This window comes from Diospyros lotus, chromosome 6 (assembly GCF_014633365.1).
Source record: "Diospyros lotus cultivar Yz01 chromosome 6, ASM1463336v1, whole genome shotgun sequence".
In the NCBI taxonomy this organism is placed as follows: domain Eukaryota; kingdom Viridiplantae; phylum Streptophyta; class Magnoliopsida; order Ericales; family Ebenaceae; genus Diospyros; species Diospyros lotus.
In genome coordinates, this window is record NC_068343.1 from 5,717,879 (window position 1) to 5,737,131 (window position 19,253).

Consider the following 19,253-nt stretch of genomic DNA (forward strand, 5'->3'; position numbering starts at 1 on the left):
GAGGCAAACTCTAACCTACTTTTGCTAGAGTAGATAACTGTTTACTCTATACTCGAGCGATTAGATGTCTAACTCTAACTCCTATCTTTGGTTTCGATGGGCAACATGCTTCAAGGGTTGTTTAGTTTAAAAATATTTTTTTTAGTTTTTTATTTGTAATTTTTAAATAAAATCTCTACTTTTTATTTTTTTCAATTTATATATATATATATATAAAAAAAAAAGAGCCACGGCAAGGGAACAAGGGGAGTAATTAATTTTTCCTTATTTGGATGTTTAATAAGAAGAAATTAAGAAGAGTACTCCCCTTCAGCCTTCATTCCTGTTCCCTTCTTTTCTTAAATCTTTTTCAAATAAGAAGATTGAAAGAGTTTTCAAATTTAGTTTAGCTAGTTTTGGAGCACTGTATTATTATTTTTTGAAAGCCAAATTAATATATAGCTCCTCTATATATATTAATTTCCCATCTAATTAAACTCTGTTAGTTATCACTTTCTCTATACTTGATTGGAGGGCAGGAATAGGATAGTACCGGGCTGGGCAGCCATGGAGGGTGGACGATAACGAAAGAAAGAAAACGGTACTATGTTTCATGACTTTTGATCTACTGAGGAATGGATTTTCCTCTTTTAGAAGTATTTAAGGTAAGGCTAGTAGACCCACGTGGCAGTGTCAGATACGGCTGACGGCGCCATCCGAATTCTTAATAGTTACTGGTGCAAAGCAATATAAAAAAGTGAACTCTGATTCGTCCTCGAGTTCCCCACTGTTAACTTTCACTTTGTGCCATTATTATTTTCAAGGTTTTAGAAACCGCTTTACGAGCTGTTTTGGGACTCCAAAACCGCTCATGTTGACGGTACCTTGTATCTCGCAAAACTGCTTTTCTTTCCTTTAAAGGCCCTTCTTGACTTTCAGATGAAAAATGGTTCTCAAAAGAACTCCCCCGCCGTACGTCAGTTCAGAACCATAGAGACTGACTGACTGATCCATATCTTCAGAGCTGATCAACTCAGGTAGTTAACTTGTTCTTTGATTCTTTTTTGTCTTCTTTAAGACATTTTCGATGAGTTCGTATATAAAGAAGGCGTACGTCGTCTTAATTTGATTAATATATATGTGTGTGCGTGCTGCGTGTAGGCTAAGCGGCAGAAACCCTAGCTAGAATCTTGATTGATCGATCGGAGAGGGAGGATCTATGGGGAGAGGGAAGATTGTAATCAGGAGGATCGATAACGCGACGAACAGACAAGTGACTTTCTCAAAGCGAAGGAGTGGATTATTAAAGAAGGCCAAGGAGCTGTCTATCCTGTGCGATGCAGAAGTGGGAGTCATCGTCTTCTCCAGCACCGGCAAGCTCTATGAATTTGCAAGCACCAGGTTTAAATATTTTCACATAATTTCCATTATAATATATATATATATTATTGCATGATCTCTAGCTGCGACTTTAATATTCCTTGTTTATTTATCCTTATGAATTAATGTAATTGATTTACAGTTTTGATCTCATGGAGGAGCTGTGTGTGCGTGTGCGTGTTGTTCTTTTATTTTGAATCAGCAACAAGGTTCTGGTTAAGCCAGCTGCAATTGTTTGAGCACTTGGTGTCACCTAATTAATTAAGATGGGCAGATCTCAGTCATTAGGAGTTCGTTAGGCCATCTAGTATGGCCCGAAAGCAAAGTGCATGCATGTAGATCACAAGGTTTAATTTGGGTCCTGTGTAGGGATTGTCATCAGGATTAGGAGATGCATGTTTAGTGAATTTATATTAAGGTTCTTAATTACCCAGACTAAGATCCATTTTGTTGGGCCCATATAACATGGAGGGGTGTATTTGCTTGGTTCTAATTAACGTCTAAACTAACTAGGGAAGCTATGAGATTTATTATTATTAGCATATATATGAATGTTAGAGGTGTAATTCCATTAATGTTAATGTTGAGTACGTAATTATATATGGCGTCTCTTTTGGAGGTAAGGGCTCCTCAAGTATATATAGAGGATAGCAATCCCTTTCTCGTAGGATTTGGTTTATTACTAATTGTAACGTGCAAATACAACTTATCATCCTTTAGAATCCATCCCCAAGAGGCTTGAAACAATCACTTAAGTTGGTCTCCTGGTACTATGCAAATAAAAAAATCTGTCTCAAGTCATTACCAATTCACATTAACTCTGAAATTTTCAGTGCTAGAATCATCTGCCACCTCTTGCTTGGCTTTAAATTCTGATGTATCTTACATCCTAGAGAAATATATAACATACGCCCAAATTTTGGCCAGTCTAAGCTTTAGATGGCTTTCGGTACCATCTTGTTGCATGATAATTTTTCTACATGTGTGTCATTTTTTTTTGGCTGTATAAGTAATTAAACACGCGTCTCAATTGAATACTGACGTATTCAACTATACATAAATATATAACATTCATGCATATATAGAACAGGCCTAACTTAAGAGTTGGTGTGGCCCTATGCGACAAGACAACTCCCTATCTCTCTCTCTCCCTATCGTCTTGCGTGACTGCCTAACTAGTGACGATACTACATCTGTAGTCTATTGTGATCGGTAACTATCTTTAAAGACATCATCGCTTCTATTCTCTGACAGTGCCATCGCTCTCTCCATCGTTTTTAAAGGTGCTGACTAGACCGCATGACCATCTGTCGTGATTGGCAACCACATCTCCTGGTCTCCAATGGTTAGCACCTCCTGGTCTCCTCTCAGCTCCTATTGGCGTTCTTCTTTCATTGCCGTCAATGTCTCCTGATAGTGGTTGGTCTCTTCTCCTACCTACAACGTCTCTCTTTCTCTTTCTCTCTTTGTCTCCAGCATCTTTGGTTTGGCGTCTCTCTCTCTCTCTCTCTCTTCTTTCGGCATCTTCTTCAACATCTCTCTCTTTTTCTGGCACCTTACATTGTTTGCCTCTTCTCTTAGTATTTTCATTTTTGGGGGCCCTAGGCATAGGCCACTAATGTAATCAAAGCCTATGCCTTGATCATAGAACTTGATAATGTAATACATATGCCTAAAGAGTACTAGCTCTATTATGATGTTCTCTGATTCGTACTTCTCTATTTGGATAACTTATGCTAAAATAATTAAGTTAGAAGTACAAGATTTTGGGTTAAAAGAAGCAAAAGAAATTAATGGAGTTAAGGGTAGAATACACATTGTATATGATTGATCCTTAAAAGAATCATGCAACCATAACAAATGATAATAAATGGCCTGACTCAATGGGTGTAAAAGTTTTCTCTCTCTCTCTCTCTCTCTCTTAAAGAGAACGGTATAAAACATATCACCTCAAAAAACATGATGACAGTTTAGGAGACCTACAACCACAATAAAAAGTTACGTGGATACTCAAGAAGGTTCTTTGATACTAAGTCATAGTTTGCTACAAGGCGAATGGAAATAAGTGACCTATAAAAGTATGAGTAATATTCAATGCATGTAGGTTGCTGCCGTTGGTGCATCTCATCACTTCTCTTGTCTCTACCACCATCGACTTGGTTAGCTTGTTGCCGACACTCTGTTTAGTCTTCATTTTTAGTCGACATTTTTTTCCTCCCACCGAAATGGTATTTCCTTTCCCCTCTCCTACGCCTAACGGGTCAATTTTAGGCTGATGGTCTTCTTGATCTTATCTTCATCATCACAAATCACCAAGAAGGCTTTACGTTGCAGAATGTCACCGAATGAAGGCACTTCTCATCACTTTTACGGCTCTTGCTCTTTCCTTCTTTCTGACCATTTTTGCATTTTTCATTAGCAATATTGGATATCTATCTTTGGTTTGTTGCCAAGGATAGGGGTTATTGTAGATTGGTGATGAGGAATGCATCTACGATGGCTCCAAAGGGGTTTCTAAGTTTTAAAGGTTATTGTGGGCTTGGGTAAAGGGACCCACCGACAAAGGGTTGATCGACTGGGGTATGTTGACAATGATGGGGGCTTGGCGACGATAATTGTTCTTAATTAGTTTGCTTAATGGTGGCAGCTAGGGTTCTAGTGTTTAATTTCTAGATATAGGGTTTAGTGTTGTTTGGTTGGAAGTGGCCTTGTTTGGGCCTTTAGGCCCTGTTCTTGTTTTGTTTCAGTGTTGGCCTTTCGTGTTGTTCTTTTGTTTGGTTATCTATATTAGGTCTTAGTTACTCTCATCCTCCCTTGTGGGGTCTCTGACTTGAGCCTCGTGTGCTTGGTGCATGCCATTTTTTGGGGTTATTTTCTTTATATTAGTTGATTTCAACAAAATACAATGTGTAGGGAATGTTAATATGAAAATATAACATAACAACCAATATAAGAGCTTAAAATAAAAGTATGAGAAATGAAATTCCTTGTACCTGGTAGTCTTTGTCTTTTATCTTAAGAAGGTATGGTCATAGTAAAAATTTATACCACAATAGGGATATCGATATCGTACACATTTGTTATGAGGTATTTTTTGGACCACTTTGGGCTATTGTTTATATTGTTTTAGGCTAGGAATAACTCAATGATTGGCCCCAACCTCTCAAAGTCCAATGGATCTAAAGCTGAAGACATCTTAGCGATGTCACATAATTGTTAAAGCATGAGTTCAGATCGTGATAGCAAGTGAGCTCCTAGCGATGCCTCTAGTTCGCTGGTCGACCCGATCAGCTCGCAAAAAGAACCATAAAGAAGGATAACTGAAGATAATGTCCACTTGTTTTATTCGCGGTAAACCAGGTTCTAGATGGTACGAAACTTTTTCTCTCAATTTTATGGAGATGATAAGGACATATTGTCCCTCACGATATGGCCCCACTACTTTGAACTTTGTGTAAATTGCAAATACCCCCACTATAAATAGGGGGTCAAAAACCATTGTATAGGGAGGAAAAAATGCATACTGTTACTTCACCAAAATTATCAAAGAACAGTCGTGGATTAGACAGCATTCTGGTCGAACCACGTAAAAACTCTCACGTATTATCTGTTGATTGTGCTATTGTTTTCTTTCTCCTGTATTCATAATCATTCGATCAGTACGAACTAACGAATCACGATCAATCAATTCTAAACGTCGACAACATTATAGTCCTCAGCCTTCGTTATCTTACTTGAAACTAAGATTGTAATTAACTTATCATCATAAATTCTGACATATACGAGTGGTTATTTGAAGGTAAGGGATCACCTTTAATAACTACCTAGGATAGTGATATCAATGTTAAGGGGCTCACGCGTGGAGGCGCTAGGTAAAAGCGCTGGAAGCACACGTATCATGATGCTTACATGTCAAGGCGCATGTGTCGGCTTTCAGGATAAACTTGTTTGAGATGTGCATCCCTTGTACATGCCAGGATATGTTTTAGTAATATACAATTTTTAGCAACATTAATATCTATCTCTTTTAAAATTATACTGAACAAATGCTAGAAGAGTAAAATTTCTTTGACAATGGACAATATTTGGAATGATTATCCTTGCGCGACTTTAATTGTTCGTGCTCATAATTTTGACAGAGAAGATAAATCACAAGTGTGAGGCTTTGGCTCACTACGCATGACAAAGATCGAACTCACAATTCATCAATACAAACCCGGTATATCGCTTACTTGACCACTCAACCTATACCTTGAGGGCAACAATCGACAATACTTTATATATATTACTAGGGAAAAAGGCATAAAAATGCCTCTCAACTTTCAATTTTGTAACAATCACACACTTCAGTAAACATAGTACAAGAATTACATGCGCGGTCTGACGTGTAACCAAGCCAATGAGAAGGCGCCATGTGTCTCAGCGTTACAAGAGATAAGGGGGCATCGGTAGCAGATGATGTGGCGGAGGTTAGAGCCGGCGACCCTGGCCTTGTGGAGGAGAAAGGTGAAAACAATGGAGACTCATGGCAGTACTCAATGCCGTCAATTCACAACTTCGTTTGCTCGGTGTCGTTGTCAATTTACAAACACAAACTGGGCTAAGCCATCGTCAATTCACAAACACGAATCAATATTTTCGTGGTCGGTGCCACAGTTTCCATGCAACACGAATCATCGCTACCCCTTGTTGCCTTTAATTGATCACAAACACGAACTCTGATTGCTCAGTACCACCATCAATTTGGCGACAAGGAAGGCGAGACTAAGATTGGTTGGTGGCAAGGAAAGATAAACCAGGGTTGGTTGGTGGCGAAGAAAGTGAGAGATCAGTCAGGTTGAGGAAAGTGAAAGATCGATAGGGTCAAGGAATGCGAGATGTCGATTAGCAGTGGGGTAGGCAAGAGGTTCGTCGACAGCGACAAAGAAGGCGAAAGGTCATTGATGCAGGGAATAGGAGGAAAAAGATGAGGGATACTCTATTCACGTTTCCCGACCATGCTTGTAACTCAGGCACTATGCTTACTAGATCACAGGTGTGTGATGGTTACAAAATTTGAAATTGAAGGGCGCAATAGGTTTGAAATTGAAAGTTGAGGGACACGATAGGTTCAACTTGAAGTTGAGGGGGCCAAACGACATTTTACCCAAAGTTGAGGAGCATTTTTATGCCTTTTACCATATTACTAGCGCACAATTTTTAGCTATGCATTTGTCCATTTCAAGGAAGATTATTATAGGAGATCCATGGCACAGAAAGCCGAGGGGCCTTCTCAAAGTTGTTAGAACAATCAAGCAAATTCTTGACAAAAGCGCAAACCCAAACATATTAATTCAAGGGTTTAGGCCAGGTTTCTCAAAGTAGTCGAAAGAGTTGAAGGGGAGATCCATGGCAAAGGACTTCAATCAAAAGATCCGAGAAAGAGAAGGAAAGGAAGCCCAAGGAAAGAGATGAGGAGAAGACCTCAAGAGACAGAGAAGATTAAACAACACACATTGACAGTGGCGACATCACTGGGAGCATGTGGTAGCAATGACAAAGCTAAGCAATACCCTCAAACCCTAGAGAGAGACTCTCCCTCTTAGCTTCTCAGCTTGCAGAGGCCAAACAAGAGTGAAAATGCCAATCATGATGAGTTCTTTATTTTTATGGTCTAAGTGTGTGAATTCTTTAATTAATGCGAGCACAACTAAAAAATCTTCTAACTAATTCCAATAATAAGTTACTTAATTTACACCACCTTAACAATTAATGAGACTGAAATACTTTCATTAATTCTGTCAATGTTCTTAAAATTTCAACAGTCCAAAACTTTCATGATCTATCAAAGTACTTTCCCCTGATTTGATCTGCCGATTCCCAAAGTGAAGGGTTTGATTTGGATTATTTCTTTACAGCTGAAACCGTATGAGAAATCATAGGGTGGGGTGGTAGCCAATTAATGCGACTAGTGTTCAAATTTTGGGAGCTTAATTGGGGGGGTAGGGGCGATTTAATTCGTTCATTTTTATGTGATTCTCTATATATCATTATTAGTTAGATTTAAGTTATTAATATTAAATTTAATAAAATATCTATTTATTCTCTTAGATGATCTCTATGAACAAGAGAATCTTATTTATTTAGTTCTTTTTACTCTAGTGTAATGTATTATATACTTATATGAATGTCTTTGCACAGGTTTCGATATTCGTATTCTTGATTATGTCAGATGAAGTATATTGCAAGTTGTGTCTTTAATCTTTACGTAGACAGAATAAGGATCGAACTCTCAACCTACTGAATTGACACCGATATATTGCTCACTCGATTGCTTGATCTATGCTCTAATAGTTAATGTATTAAATATTTTTTTTATATGTAAGTGGGATATAATTTAATTATTTTTTATATAAATAAATAAAAAGTAGGTAATTAGAAAACTAATCCCTACCACGCCTGCTATCCTATTCATCAAAGTACTCTTTAATTACTTTTGCATTGTGGTTCATTGAATTTAGAAATAGAGCATGTGAAAGGAACCTATGATAATTAGAGCCATTGGAGAAGACAACCTAGCTAGTACCAACATGTCAATATATAAAAGTGGGCCATGTCACGTACTCCTTTTCTTTTCTTTTTTAAATATAAAATTATTATTAATTGAATAACAAACACAATAGAGCTTTAACATTCACGATAAAAAAAAATCCAAAAAATTAATATATAATTGAGATGTATATTTAAGATTTAATTAAAGTTAAAGATACATATATATTTATATGTATATGACTAACTCTTAAGGGTATTTGAAAATCGAGTTAGTTTAAGTTTATATATATAAAGTTCTAACTACAATTAATTATAATTAAGTTTAGTTCACAGAGCAAAACCAAACTTAATCCAATTATATATTGGATATAATTGAATGGTGTCTTCATTTCTAATTTATAGCCACGAATCCAATTGTGTCATAATTCTAGCAATTACTACATTAAGAGTCTAATTATCTAAAAATACTAATTAAAATTAACTTTTAAACACATATCTAAAACCTCTTCAATAACTACTGACATATGATTAAGTTTGACAAATTTACTATTTTGCACCATGTTATCCTTGTCGTCATTGACTATAAATCTCATTATAATTTCAAAGTGAATAAATAACATATATATAGTTAGCCTTTTAACTTTATGCTATATAACAAAATAGTCTTTATATTTTAATTTCTCATAACATTCATTAAAGTTGCGTTCTCGCTCTTAGTTTTAATTTTTAATTTTTAATTTTGAGTTTTAAATTTATTTTTAATTTTTTGTTTTAATAGTTTATTTTTAAAAAACAAAAAACAAGTTCTGTTTGTTATTTTAAAAAATTATTTCTTAAAATAGAAAATTAAAAAATATGTTTTGTTTAAAATTTTGAGAATAATTTTTTAATAATATTTTATTTAATAAATTTAATTATTTAGTAAATTAAAACTATTTAATGCTAATATATTATTAAAAATTTTAAACATTTTAAAATTAGTAAATCTTGTAACATTTTTTTCTGTTGCAAAAATAAAATATGAATAAATAAATAAATTACTCTCTATTTTTCATGTTTTAGCTAAAAACAATCAAGTTATTTTGAATTTTCTTTATATTTTTTTTTATTTTTAAAAATATGCTTTTGAAAACTACAAAGTAAATACATTTTCACTGTTTTAAAAAATAAAAAACTAAAAATGATCTAAAAACAGTAAAGAGAACAACTCCAAACTTTTAATCTTGTTACACTTTAATCTCTTTATAAAATTCCATCAAACTCCATGAAAAATTATCACCTTATAAAAATATATAAAATAAAGAAGTAACAGTTGTTAATGAGCATCAGTTAACATTTTTGAAGATTCTATACTAATATATACACACACACATGCTTTCACATATATATATTTATATGTGAAATTTGCAATAAAATTTTAGTAGATAAATAAAATCTCTTTGATTTTTGGAGAAAACTTTTTTAATAAATTAAAAAAAAACTTAAAAAAATTCAACAATTTCTAGTAAAGAAAAAAAAAAAAACCTAGTAACAAAGAAAAAATAAAAAGAGAGTGCTTCTACCATTGGATCCACAGCAACAATTACTAGTCGCAGCTAGTAACAATCACTACTTTTATCTAGAAAAAAAAAAAAACCACAAACACTACTTTTGTGGCTATAAATTAGAAATGAAGACTCCATTCAATTAGAAATAAACCACAAACACCAATTTGAGTCTCTTAAACTTCTATGCGCAGGCAGGGTGCGCTGAATCAATTGCACCCTGCCTTGTCCTGGATAGATCACTTAGATGCACCCCAAGTTTGCCCTTTAAAATTATGCTCTCAAGCTGTCTATATAGTCCCCATGACCTTCCTCGATAAGGAGAGTGTACATTCCGTTAGTTTTCTGAGCATTCTTGCACCCATGAGAAAGTGAAATAGCTAGTTTCTTCATAGGCTCGATACCTAGTAATCAATGGGAGCCACATCACCTTCCAGACAATTCTCCCTATATCACTCCATCTATCCTCCATTATCACATCACCAGAAATCAGTTACAAAAGTTCAGAAACAAATATTTTTCAAATTTAAGATAATAGGCAATATGTAAGGAAACAAAGAGGCAGACCCCCTCAGCCCTCACCCCCCCCAAAAAAAAAAATGTCAATCCCAGTGCACAAGTGCTCTGTGAGAGTCAGGAGAAAGAAAGACTTTGGAGAAATGAAAAAGATTACTCTTTGTGACTAGAACAATATAGTTCGTGGAAAATCTCATTATAAAGCAAGAGTATAGCTGCATACAGGCAGAATTCCACAAAAAAGATAAAAATAAAAATAAAAAATAAGATACGGGCTGTAAAGACCATCAGAAACTCTACAACTTCCCCACGTCAAGAAAAAGAGCTTGCATGCCAGGAACAAGTGAGAACCTTGTTTATATAGGAATTAATGATAAAATTGGAATATGCATGCAACATTTTAAGGAATTCAAGATGAAACAATCTAATCCAGTTATGGGACAATAGTGATCTTTTTTAGCGCTGTTACATCTTTTATCTTCCTATATAAATTATGCGTCTTTAAAGTTTCTCATACCTGCTTCTCCCTTCAAAGCAAGTGTAGTAATGCTGTGACTTATCCAGTGTGAAAAATGAAAAATATAACTGCACAAGAATCTAAAGATCTATTTGCTCATGTCAGCATGAAATCAGTGATTGAAAGGCATAATGAATCCAAGGAGGAACATCATCAACTACAAGATAAAGTATCAGAAGTCAAGGTACAGTTCTTTTAACCACAGTTATCTCCCTCTACAACTTCTCCCAAAGAACTACTTCCATATTTGTTAAGTTTTTGTAGTGTTCCATTAAACAAACATATATGCCTAATAATCATAAGATATACAATTGTACATTACCATAGGAACTCTTTATAACATCTGACGAAGTATATGCAGTTATGAGTGGGCTGAGTGGCATTTTGGCTCCCTGAAGTGTCGAGTATCATTTGTGAGTGATCTTTATATCTATACTGCAGCAGGTAAAATGTATAAAAGAAAAAAAATCATAAGGTACTAGTGAATGAAAGGGCAATTGAGAAGAGATGGAAGAAGCATTTCGCAAAATTTTTCAATGAATGTCAAGAAACAAGTGTTATGTTTGGGGCATTTTAACAACTTTGAATAAGATGGGAATTACATGTCTATAGACATATTTGTCCAAACAATATAAAGAAGCATTCAAAAAGCAGACCAAGATGTTGCATCCCTGATGGGCATGACTGCAGCTATAAGCAACATGGAAAACCTAATTTGAGTTTGAATTATAAGGAAATCCACTAATAAACTGACCAAATTTTCATTGTTATAACCAGACTAGATTTGTTGGCTCAACTGGTCAACCATAAACGCAACGTAATTGATTCAGTTCAGTTTTATCATTTAGGCAATAAACCACCACACAAAGCATAAACCTTGGGTGTGCGGTCACTATCAAAATTGGAGATAAGTACCCTATATTTTACCAATAAATATATGATCTTAAACCATGTGGAGGCACATGAAGATTACATCAGGGAAACAGAAAAAAGCAGGATTATTTATCTTAGAGATGTAATTAACTAAATCATGTTTCCATGTTGTATAGGTCGGTTCACAATATCAACTATGTGATGGAACATGACTATATCAATTAACTTTATTCACCACCCTCTCATGAGTCTTTTCCATATGAAGATAGTATTGGAATTTTATCTCATCATTCCCTCACTAGAGGGTTGCAATAGAAAGTGCTGCAATAAAAAGGGCATCCAGCATAAAATTTTGCCATATTATTTTTTTGCATGGATTTACATTGTCAATGTGACTTTTAAAAATTTAATTGACATTATGAATGTCAAGTCACTACCCCTAACTTGGTTAGGATAAGGTACAGTTGACTTTGAGTAGGACATCACATTAATTGGACCATCATATTACTATTTCTCTCCTCTTGAGATTTTGACAATATGTAACATTAGGACACTTGAAAAATGACAACCCACCCACCCAAAAGAAAAAGAATAGAAAAAAATGAATGTAAAAATATTGAATCTGATTCTAACAAACAAATTGACAAGACTACTTTATACCCTATAAAGGATAAATTACAAGGCTAGTCTTTGAACTTTGTACTTTGTAACAAACTGGTTACTGTACATTAATTTTTGTCACCACAGCCACTAAACTTTATTCTTGTTACAATTTAGTCCCTTTTTTTATTTTTCATCAAACTCTATTAACAAAAATTAACATTATATACATTAACATAAACCTCAAAATCACTTGATTGTGGGTTTATGTTAATTTTAATATTAAGTAATTTTTGAGTTTATATGGATGTATATTACGCCAGTTTTCGTTAATATGATTTGTTAAAAAAATTAAAAAAAGAATTGAATTATAACAAAAATTAAAGTGATCAATTTGCAAGAGAGTGCAAAGTTTAGGAACTAGTTGCCTTGTTTTACCAGCCTTGTCTTATATGTTGAGTTAGCATCTCTTATTCATTATGCTATTTTATTCTTTTTTGTTTCTTCAGCATCTTTCATTTTGCACATATCAAATGGAGTTTTAAATATTTTGGATCTATCTGGACATGGTATGTTAATTATCCTAGACATCTCTATGCACTTAGTTTCTGCACTTGCTCTTCATAGTTCTGGCAAAGGGAGGCAGGGATCTTAAGGCAACAATTACACAACTTGAAAGAACATCATCGGTAAGATTCTTGCTCCTTTAGCTTGAAAATTGTTGATTCAAAATGAAAAATTGATTAATGAGTAAATTGCACAGCACTTGATGTCATATGATAGCTAGCTATTGCAACAGCATGCTTCAGAAACTGTTGGCCATATGCATGAGTTTGTTATGATTAAAATTGCAGTAAAATACTGAGGGACAAGTATAGCTACTATTGTATGAAGTCCTAGAAAAGAAAGTAAGCAGAGCTCATGCCACTTAGCAATTTTCCAAGTGGCTATCAAGATTAGTGCATTTGGCTTGAAGATGCCAGATGAATGTTGCAAAAAAATGCCATGTACTATACCACTGGGCTTAAAATATCTTTAAAAAAATGAAATTGATGATCAAAAGATCTCTTCAGCTCAAGAGATGAAGAAGAGGCAGGGGAATAGAGAATATCTTCTCCAAAACAATATTCACAAATTTGGTGGATACGGACACAAAGAAAGAAAAGTGGGAAACAAATTAAGAAAAAACTGCTCTTGATCTTTACATTTGAAGTGGCCCTATGTCAAAATCTACCAACTGGAGGACACTAGGAAGAATCATAATAAGTAGAAAGTCAATGCACCATAAAACAAGGTCAAGAATTCTTTATTCAAGAATTCATCTTCCTGTTCTCATCTTTGACTACCAAAAGAAATGCAGTCTCGTATCTATTCAATGACACCAATAATGTATCTCAAAACACCTAGGGTATCACATCTAGCATTCTTGATTTGCCATTTGGAAAAATGAAAACTATGAAGCACAAATGCTTGATAATGGTACCAAAGTCATTCCCCACACGTATCATACATGCCTATTCATCATACACACAAAATAGGCATCAAACAAGCCATATAGTTTGCCCATGATCATCACTTGCTTGTAGTTGGGTCTACTTGAAAGTTGAATGTTATGAATGCTCAACCTTTTAGCCCTCTTATTTCTTTTTTCCTTCAAGATTGCACGGATGTGTAGGATAATAATCTTCTTTGACTTCTGACTTCATCTATTTCTTTATGGACATGAAATACCGAACTAAACCATTTTTTTACACTTGCAGGGTGATAATAGTGATTGATGCAATAGGGTTGCTTTTTATATGTATTAACAATTTCACATATTTAAATTAAGCTGTATCTTCCATTTTGATCCAGCTTCTCAATGTTCTAGGTGGCTTACGGATAATATATTTACATACACTACCAAGAAAAATATAGTTCTATCACTTACCACCATGCCCAAATCCTCATTTTTAAAATTGTAACTTTCCACATCATGGTCCTTTGGGATATTGGTCTCCATACATCTAGACCACACGGTAACCATAGAGATTGGTACAAGGACTCATGCTCTTGACAGATGTCTGATGAAAAAAGAACTTTGCATGGACAAGGCAGCTTGTACTTGAATATTACACCTGTTGGCTTCTGCCAAGCAACTCTCTAACCACTTGTTGTTCTGCATCCTCACCTCCTGACAACTAGTCAAACTCTACTTCAAACCTTGTTATATACTAACGGAAAGTTATTTTAGGAAACTAGACATTCCTAAATATCTGCCAGGCCTCATTTTACTCGGTCTGGTTCACATTGCATTTGTCTGACAAATAGAATGATAAGGACAACCATGAACCATCCTACTAGGTACCTATAAAAGAGAGATTCTAATCAATCTCTCTTTAACAACATTTACAACGGGAAGGAGACTACAATGGCAAATAATGTGCAGTGTCATTTATTGCAAAAGCTCCTTTTAACAATCACTTTTTCTTATACAATTCTTACTTCTCAAGAGCTACAAATGTCCCCGTGATAATGTATTACTTTTATTATCTCCAGAATAGTACAATTGTCTTACAGTTACAGTAAAAAAAATACAACTGGTAGAAAGGACAATGCCTCATCTACTATGATGCTGATAAATATTAACACTGCGTATGTAGCCTACCATTCTGTGATGCACATTTAATTTCATACAATCCAATATAGGATCACTGTTTTGATAACATTACCAACCCTTTATCACACAAGTTTTATTAGCTTATTTAAAACCCTTAACTAAGATAACTTCAGCCGTTCACATGCACACAGATGCCAGGATGATTATCTTAAATAGGCATAAGATTAGAATTCTGAAAATCTCCATAAATATAAGGGTAATAGTGTAGTTAAACATCATAGGGCCAGAGTGTTCTAGTCTTATCTCCATAAAACACTTCCTTTAGACCAGTCAGTGGTTTATTATTTGGAAAACTACAGTCAGATACTTTGGTTCATTATTTTTCTCCTTACCATTCTTGTCTTCTTTTTCTTTCTCTGCCAGTTTCCTTTCTAATACTTGTACTCTTGTTGGTTGCAACTGGTGGACATCCAGTTTTCATCCTACAGAACCATTATGCCAGACTTTGCAATAAAAAGGCTTTTAAAACATTTCATTGTCCAACCTCCTGGTGATTACTCTTTTTTGTCTCTTCTTTCACCCTACTTTCTTCAGTTTTATCAAGTTTTCTTTAATACTTCCTTTTGACTTTTCTTTTCTTATATAATTCTCCCACTATTTTGGTCACCCCTTTTTCATGATTCCTCATCATGGCTAGCTTTTTCTGACAAGATTAAATGTTCAAAACTTTGACATATAGATTAACTTTCCTATTGCATTTGAAGGTTAGTCCTTTATATTAAGACAGAAATCCTGGACTACATATATGGTTTGGTATAGCATTTGCAACATATTCAGTTCCGTTTTTCATAATGTAAACCTTTTCTCATGGAATTGTTAGTCTCCTAAACTGGAGATCAAAGACATGATTATGTAGAGTAAAATTCTACATAATGGCTCAGAAACCTACAGGATCTCCAAATTTCAGTGGATGAATGATGTAAAATTACTTGAATTCTCTTTACGACATAGAAGATGTCAAATACTGAAATGTATCTTAAGGTAGTGAAAGAAGATTAGCATTTTGACAAGCAGGCAATTGATGGGAGAAGAACTATATGGATTGAGTGTCAAAGACCTGCAAAATCTAGAGAACCAACTGGAGATGAGTTTACGAAGTGTCCGCATGAAGAAGGTCAGATAGCCTAAGTCCTTGAGCAAATGTCAAAGGATTTAGTTCATGGCCATCTGTGAAGAAGGTCCTTCATATTTTGAATATTTCTTCTTACATTTTGATGATTGTTTAATTTGAACAGGACCAGATTCTAAAGGATGAGATACAAGAGCTAAAGCGAAAGGTCTCTTCAATTGATAGCAGTTACAAAACCAAACCTTTACCAAGAATAGTTTCAGTTAAAAAGACTAACCTTGATTGGATTTATTACAGGGAAATTTTGTACATGAAGAAAATGTAGAACTCTACAAGAAGGTAAACTTCATTCGTCAAGAAAACATGCAATTGTATAAAAAGGTATCTGGTTGGATGCAAACTCAATGATGTCACTGAACAAACTCACATACTAATGCTTGCATGCTTAACATGTGAAGTTTTCTTACTAAGAACAAGGCATTGTACCTCAGGCCTATAGCATGAGAGATGTGATTCCAATGAATGGAAATGCCCAAAATCCATACACTTTCAGCATCGGGGAGGAATTACATGTTCCCATCAGTCTCCAACTAAGCCAGCCTGAGCAGCACCGTCTTGAAATGCAGTCAAGGGAAACAAGATCAAGGCAGAGTTCTCTTATAACCCTTGAAAGGTAATTTAAACATACTAAAGTATTAAATACAATACGCTTCAAATGATAATTTAATTTTCAACAACTGCTGCAAATTGTGATTTCAAATAAATTGATACCACCCACGGCTATTTAATAGATTGATAACAGAGACATGATGTTGTATTTTCAGTTTGCAATGTGCAAACAAGCTGATGCCACTAATTAGGTAACCTACTGGGTCGGCATAATTCACTTTTAGTATTGAATAGAGAAAAATATTAACACTCTGAAAGTTGTTGATATTTTATCATTCAATTTAAGAGTATCATAATAGTTACCATACTGACAGGTGAACAAGCTTTATTGCAGATAACGTTACCAGGATCCAAGCATTGTCAGGTCAACATTTGCCACTCTCAAGAAGATCTCATATTCTATGGAGATGCTCCTACAATTTGCAAGCAATAGATGAGTGTTTCTGTACCAAAACAAAACAAAGTACAATTAGAAAAAGAGCCATGATTTCTTGATGCTACAAACACATTGTATGGACTACATTGCAGATAACAACTCAGAGCAGCACCTTTATAAATGAAAAGTTTAGTTCTGTATCCAGTCTTACACCTCCAGAATTCTCAGTGAACAAGGAGCATCACTGTATGGTGTCATCTTTTATAGTGGTGCAGATAAATAATTGAGCAACTTTTTTATATATGGGAGTGGGAGGAGAGGAAAATAATCATATCATAGATGAGCTGCGTACAAAATCAGCACAGGAGTTGAGAAACAGAAAATTTTCACTTCACTTTGAAAAAGTTGCAAGGAGAAGGCAATGGTGCTACGGCTTCAATGTACAGATGCCTTTACAAATGAATTTGAATACTAAACCAGTAAAATTAGGACCATGAATATTAAGCATTAAGAGTATTTTGACGAAAATCAACCCTATTTATCTTGTTTTCACTACCAACAAAACAAAATTTTGATTCAGATGGTAGGCACAGACTGTTACATTTAGTTAAGCATCTCTTTCTCTTTCGCTTTTCATGTTAGTATCTCATATTGCAGGGGAACTCCTCTAGTTCTGCATGCAGGACGAAACTAGCTCAGAGCTTCCCAAAAGGAAGTACTAAGACATTCAAAAAATTTTACAACAAATTTCCTGCATTTTTTCTCTAAGATTAATTCCACACACATTTGAGAACCAGAACCACCAAATTTTATAGCAGCTGTATGCATAGAAAAAAAATCTCTTAATGTCTGTATTGTTCCTTTTGCAGAAGAGGAAGCAAGAAGGCTTTTCTCTCTTGTATAATGTCAGATCCATAGAAAGAAAAAGGAAACCAACTAAAACTGGTTCCATAACCTTAGTTCTTTTTTCTGTAAACTGGTCAACCACTAATACTATTCCACTTGCCAACAAGAAAACACAAATACAAAAGGCTTATATACAGGAACTTTTGGGAGAAATTGCTTGTAAAATTCTGCAGCCGTAATACTTTTCCAAGAAGCCGTTTTCCTTATCAGGTCATAAATTTTCTATGATGTTAAGAAATTGAGCATCACGTTACTTAGATAATTCGCAGAGTAAATAGCATGCAACCACTCACCATCCAGGGACCCAAATAGAACTCAAGGCTACAAAAAGAAAAGCTTTAACTGACAGATTGTGTTCTTCTCCCTTCTTCAAAATACTATATAACCCTCTGCACTGTCAATATATTTGGCAAACTCAACAACAACAACAACAATCACAAGTCTTGATCACGCTTGCTGATTATTTTCACTTGTCTAGATCTCATGACATTTGATCCAACTAGTTTTACGTTTGCTGCTGGCTACTTAATGCAACCCTCCTTTATGTGGGCTTGGGACCTACCGTGAATAGGAGGAATGCCTTCAATATTAGTGGGTCATCAATGAACTTAAATTTAAAACAAGTCTTATGCTTGGCGTGCAAGAAGCTTGAATTGGTCTATAAACAGTCTAAACCAACACCTTCTAGGTTTTTGAGAAGCAACAAGAATAACTAGGAAAATGAAGTCTCATATCCACGAAAGACCCAAACAATATCAGATGGAGGGCTAAGCTGATAAGATAATTTCTAGTTTATTAGCAAATGCAAAAGTTAAGAGGAGCAATTCCAATGTTTTCCAGTTTTTTCTGCTTCCTTTTGATGCATGTCGTCTCCTTGATCCCTTCTAATTTCTTGATTGTCTTACCACAATGGATAAGAGCCCAAGCAAACTATAAGCCTCAAAGTTCTACTTAAAAGTCATCCATGTCTACTAACTTTAACCTCAGTTTTAATGTGCCTATCATTTCAAAGTTCCAATTGCTGCACAAACAAGCCGTCTGCACAGGCGTAGACATTCATCCAAACCTAAGCATGACAATGCCTTCAAAACCAAATACACTTCCACAGGTTTTTGGATTGGCACGATTAAAGTGTAATTGATCAAATGAGCTCACAGCCAGGCGGCTGCAAACTTTCAAGCACGGGAACAACCTTCAAAATCTAAAAGATGAGGCTATTAATAACCCGGTACCCGTTTAGGTAGGAAATTTCCAAATTCAGTGGAATTAAAATGGAAGTTATCACCAAACCACCCCGCAGAAAAAAGAAAATAAAAGGGCCCAAACAAAAGACTATCATTCAAATTACATTCCGTGGACAAAATACAAAAAGACATATGTACTAAATATGTAGTAGAGAAAAGAGATATATCAGATAATTAAGGAAAAATAGTGTAGATGGGTAGTGAACTTTACATTAAAGTATAAAAAAATTATTGAACTTTAATTTATAATCAAAATTTTACTGAACTTTAAAATATATAATCTCATAATTACCGTCAATTGCCGTTAAAAGAAACTAACGGTATATTAATATAACTAATAACGTAAATGGCTAAATAACACAAATAATCACTGAATTTTGCACAAAAGTA

The 19,253-nt window shown here is 34.8% G+C and overlaps 1 protein-coding gene across 3 annotated transcripts; it reads left to right on the forward strand.

Annotated features, from left to right (window-relative positions):
- The first annotated feature begins 797 nt into the window (after positions 1-797).
- On the forward strand, positions 798-17,035 carry LOC127803707 (MADS-box transcription factor 23-like). Of its 3 annotated transcripts, none has more exons than XM_052340141.1 (9): positions 798-1,016; positions 1,141-1,380; positions 10,573-10,651; positions 12,568-12,629; positions 15,614-15,713; positions 15,835-15,876; positions 15,966-16,049; positions 16,160-16,341; positions 16,652-17,035. In XM_052340141.1, the coding sequence occupies exons 2-9, from the start codon at positions 1,199-1,201 to the stop codon at positions 16,653-16,655; spliced, it is 735 nt and encodes a 244-aa protein (XP_052196101.1). In that variant the 5' UTR covers positions 798-1,016; positions 1,141-1,198; the 3' UTR covers positions 16,656-17,035. The 3 variants fall into 3 exon arrangements, with proteins under 3 accessions (XP_052196101.1, XP_052196100.1, XP_052196103.1); XM_052340140.1 differs by having other exon boundaries at positions 801-1,016; positions 16,672-16,988; XM_052340143.1 differs by having other exon boundaries at positions 801-1,016; positions 15,966-16,007; positions 16,672-16,987.
- Positions 17,036-19,253: the final 2,218 nt, after the last annotated feature.

Coding starts and splice junctions, on each gene's coding strand:
- LOC127803707 (XM_052340141.1), top strand. CDS start 1,199: ATGGGGAGAGGGAAGATTGTAATCAGGAGGATCGATAACGCGACGAAC. Junction 10,652..12,567: donor ATAAAGTATCAGAAGTCAAG/GTACAGTTCTTT, acceptor TGCTCTTCATAG/TTCTGGCAAAGGGAGGCAGG. Junction 15,877..15,965: donor TACAAGAGCTAAAGCGAAAG/GTCTCTTCAATT, acceptor GATTTATTACAG/GGAAATTTTGTACATGAAGA.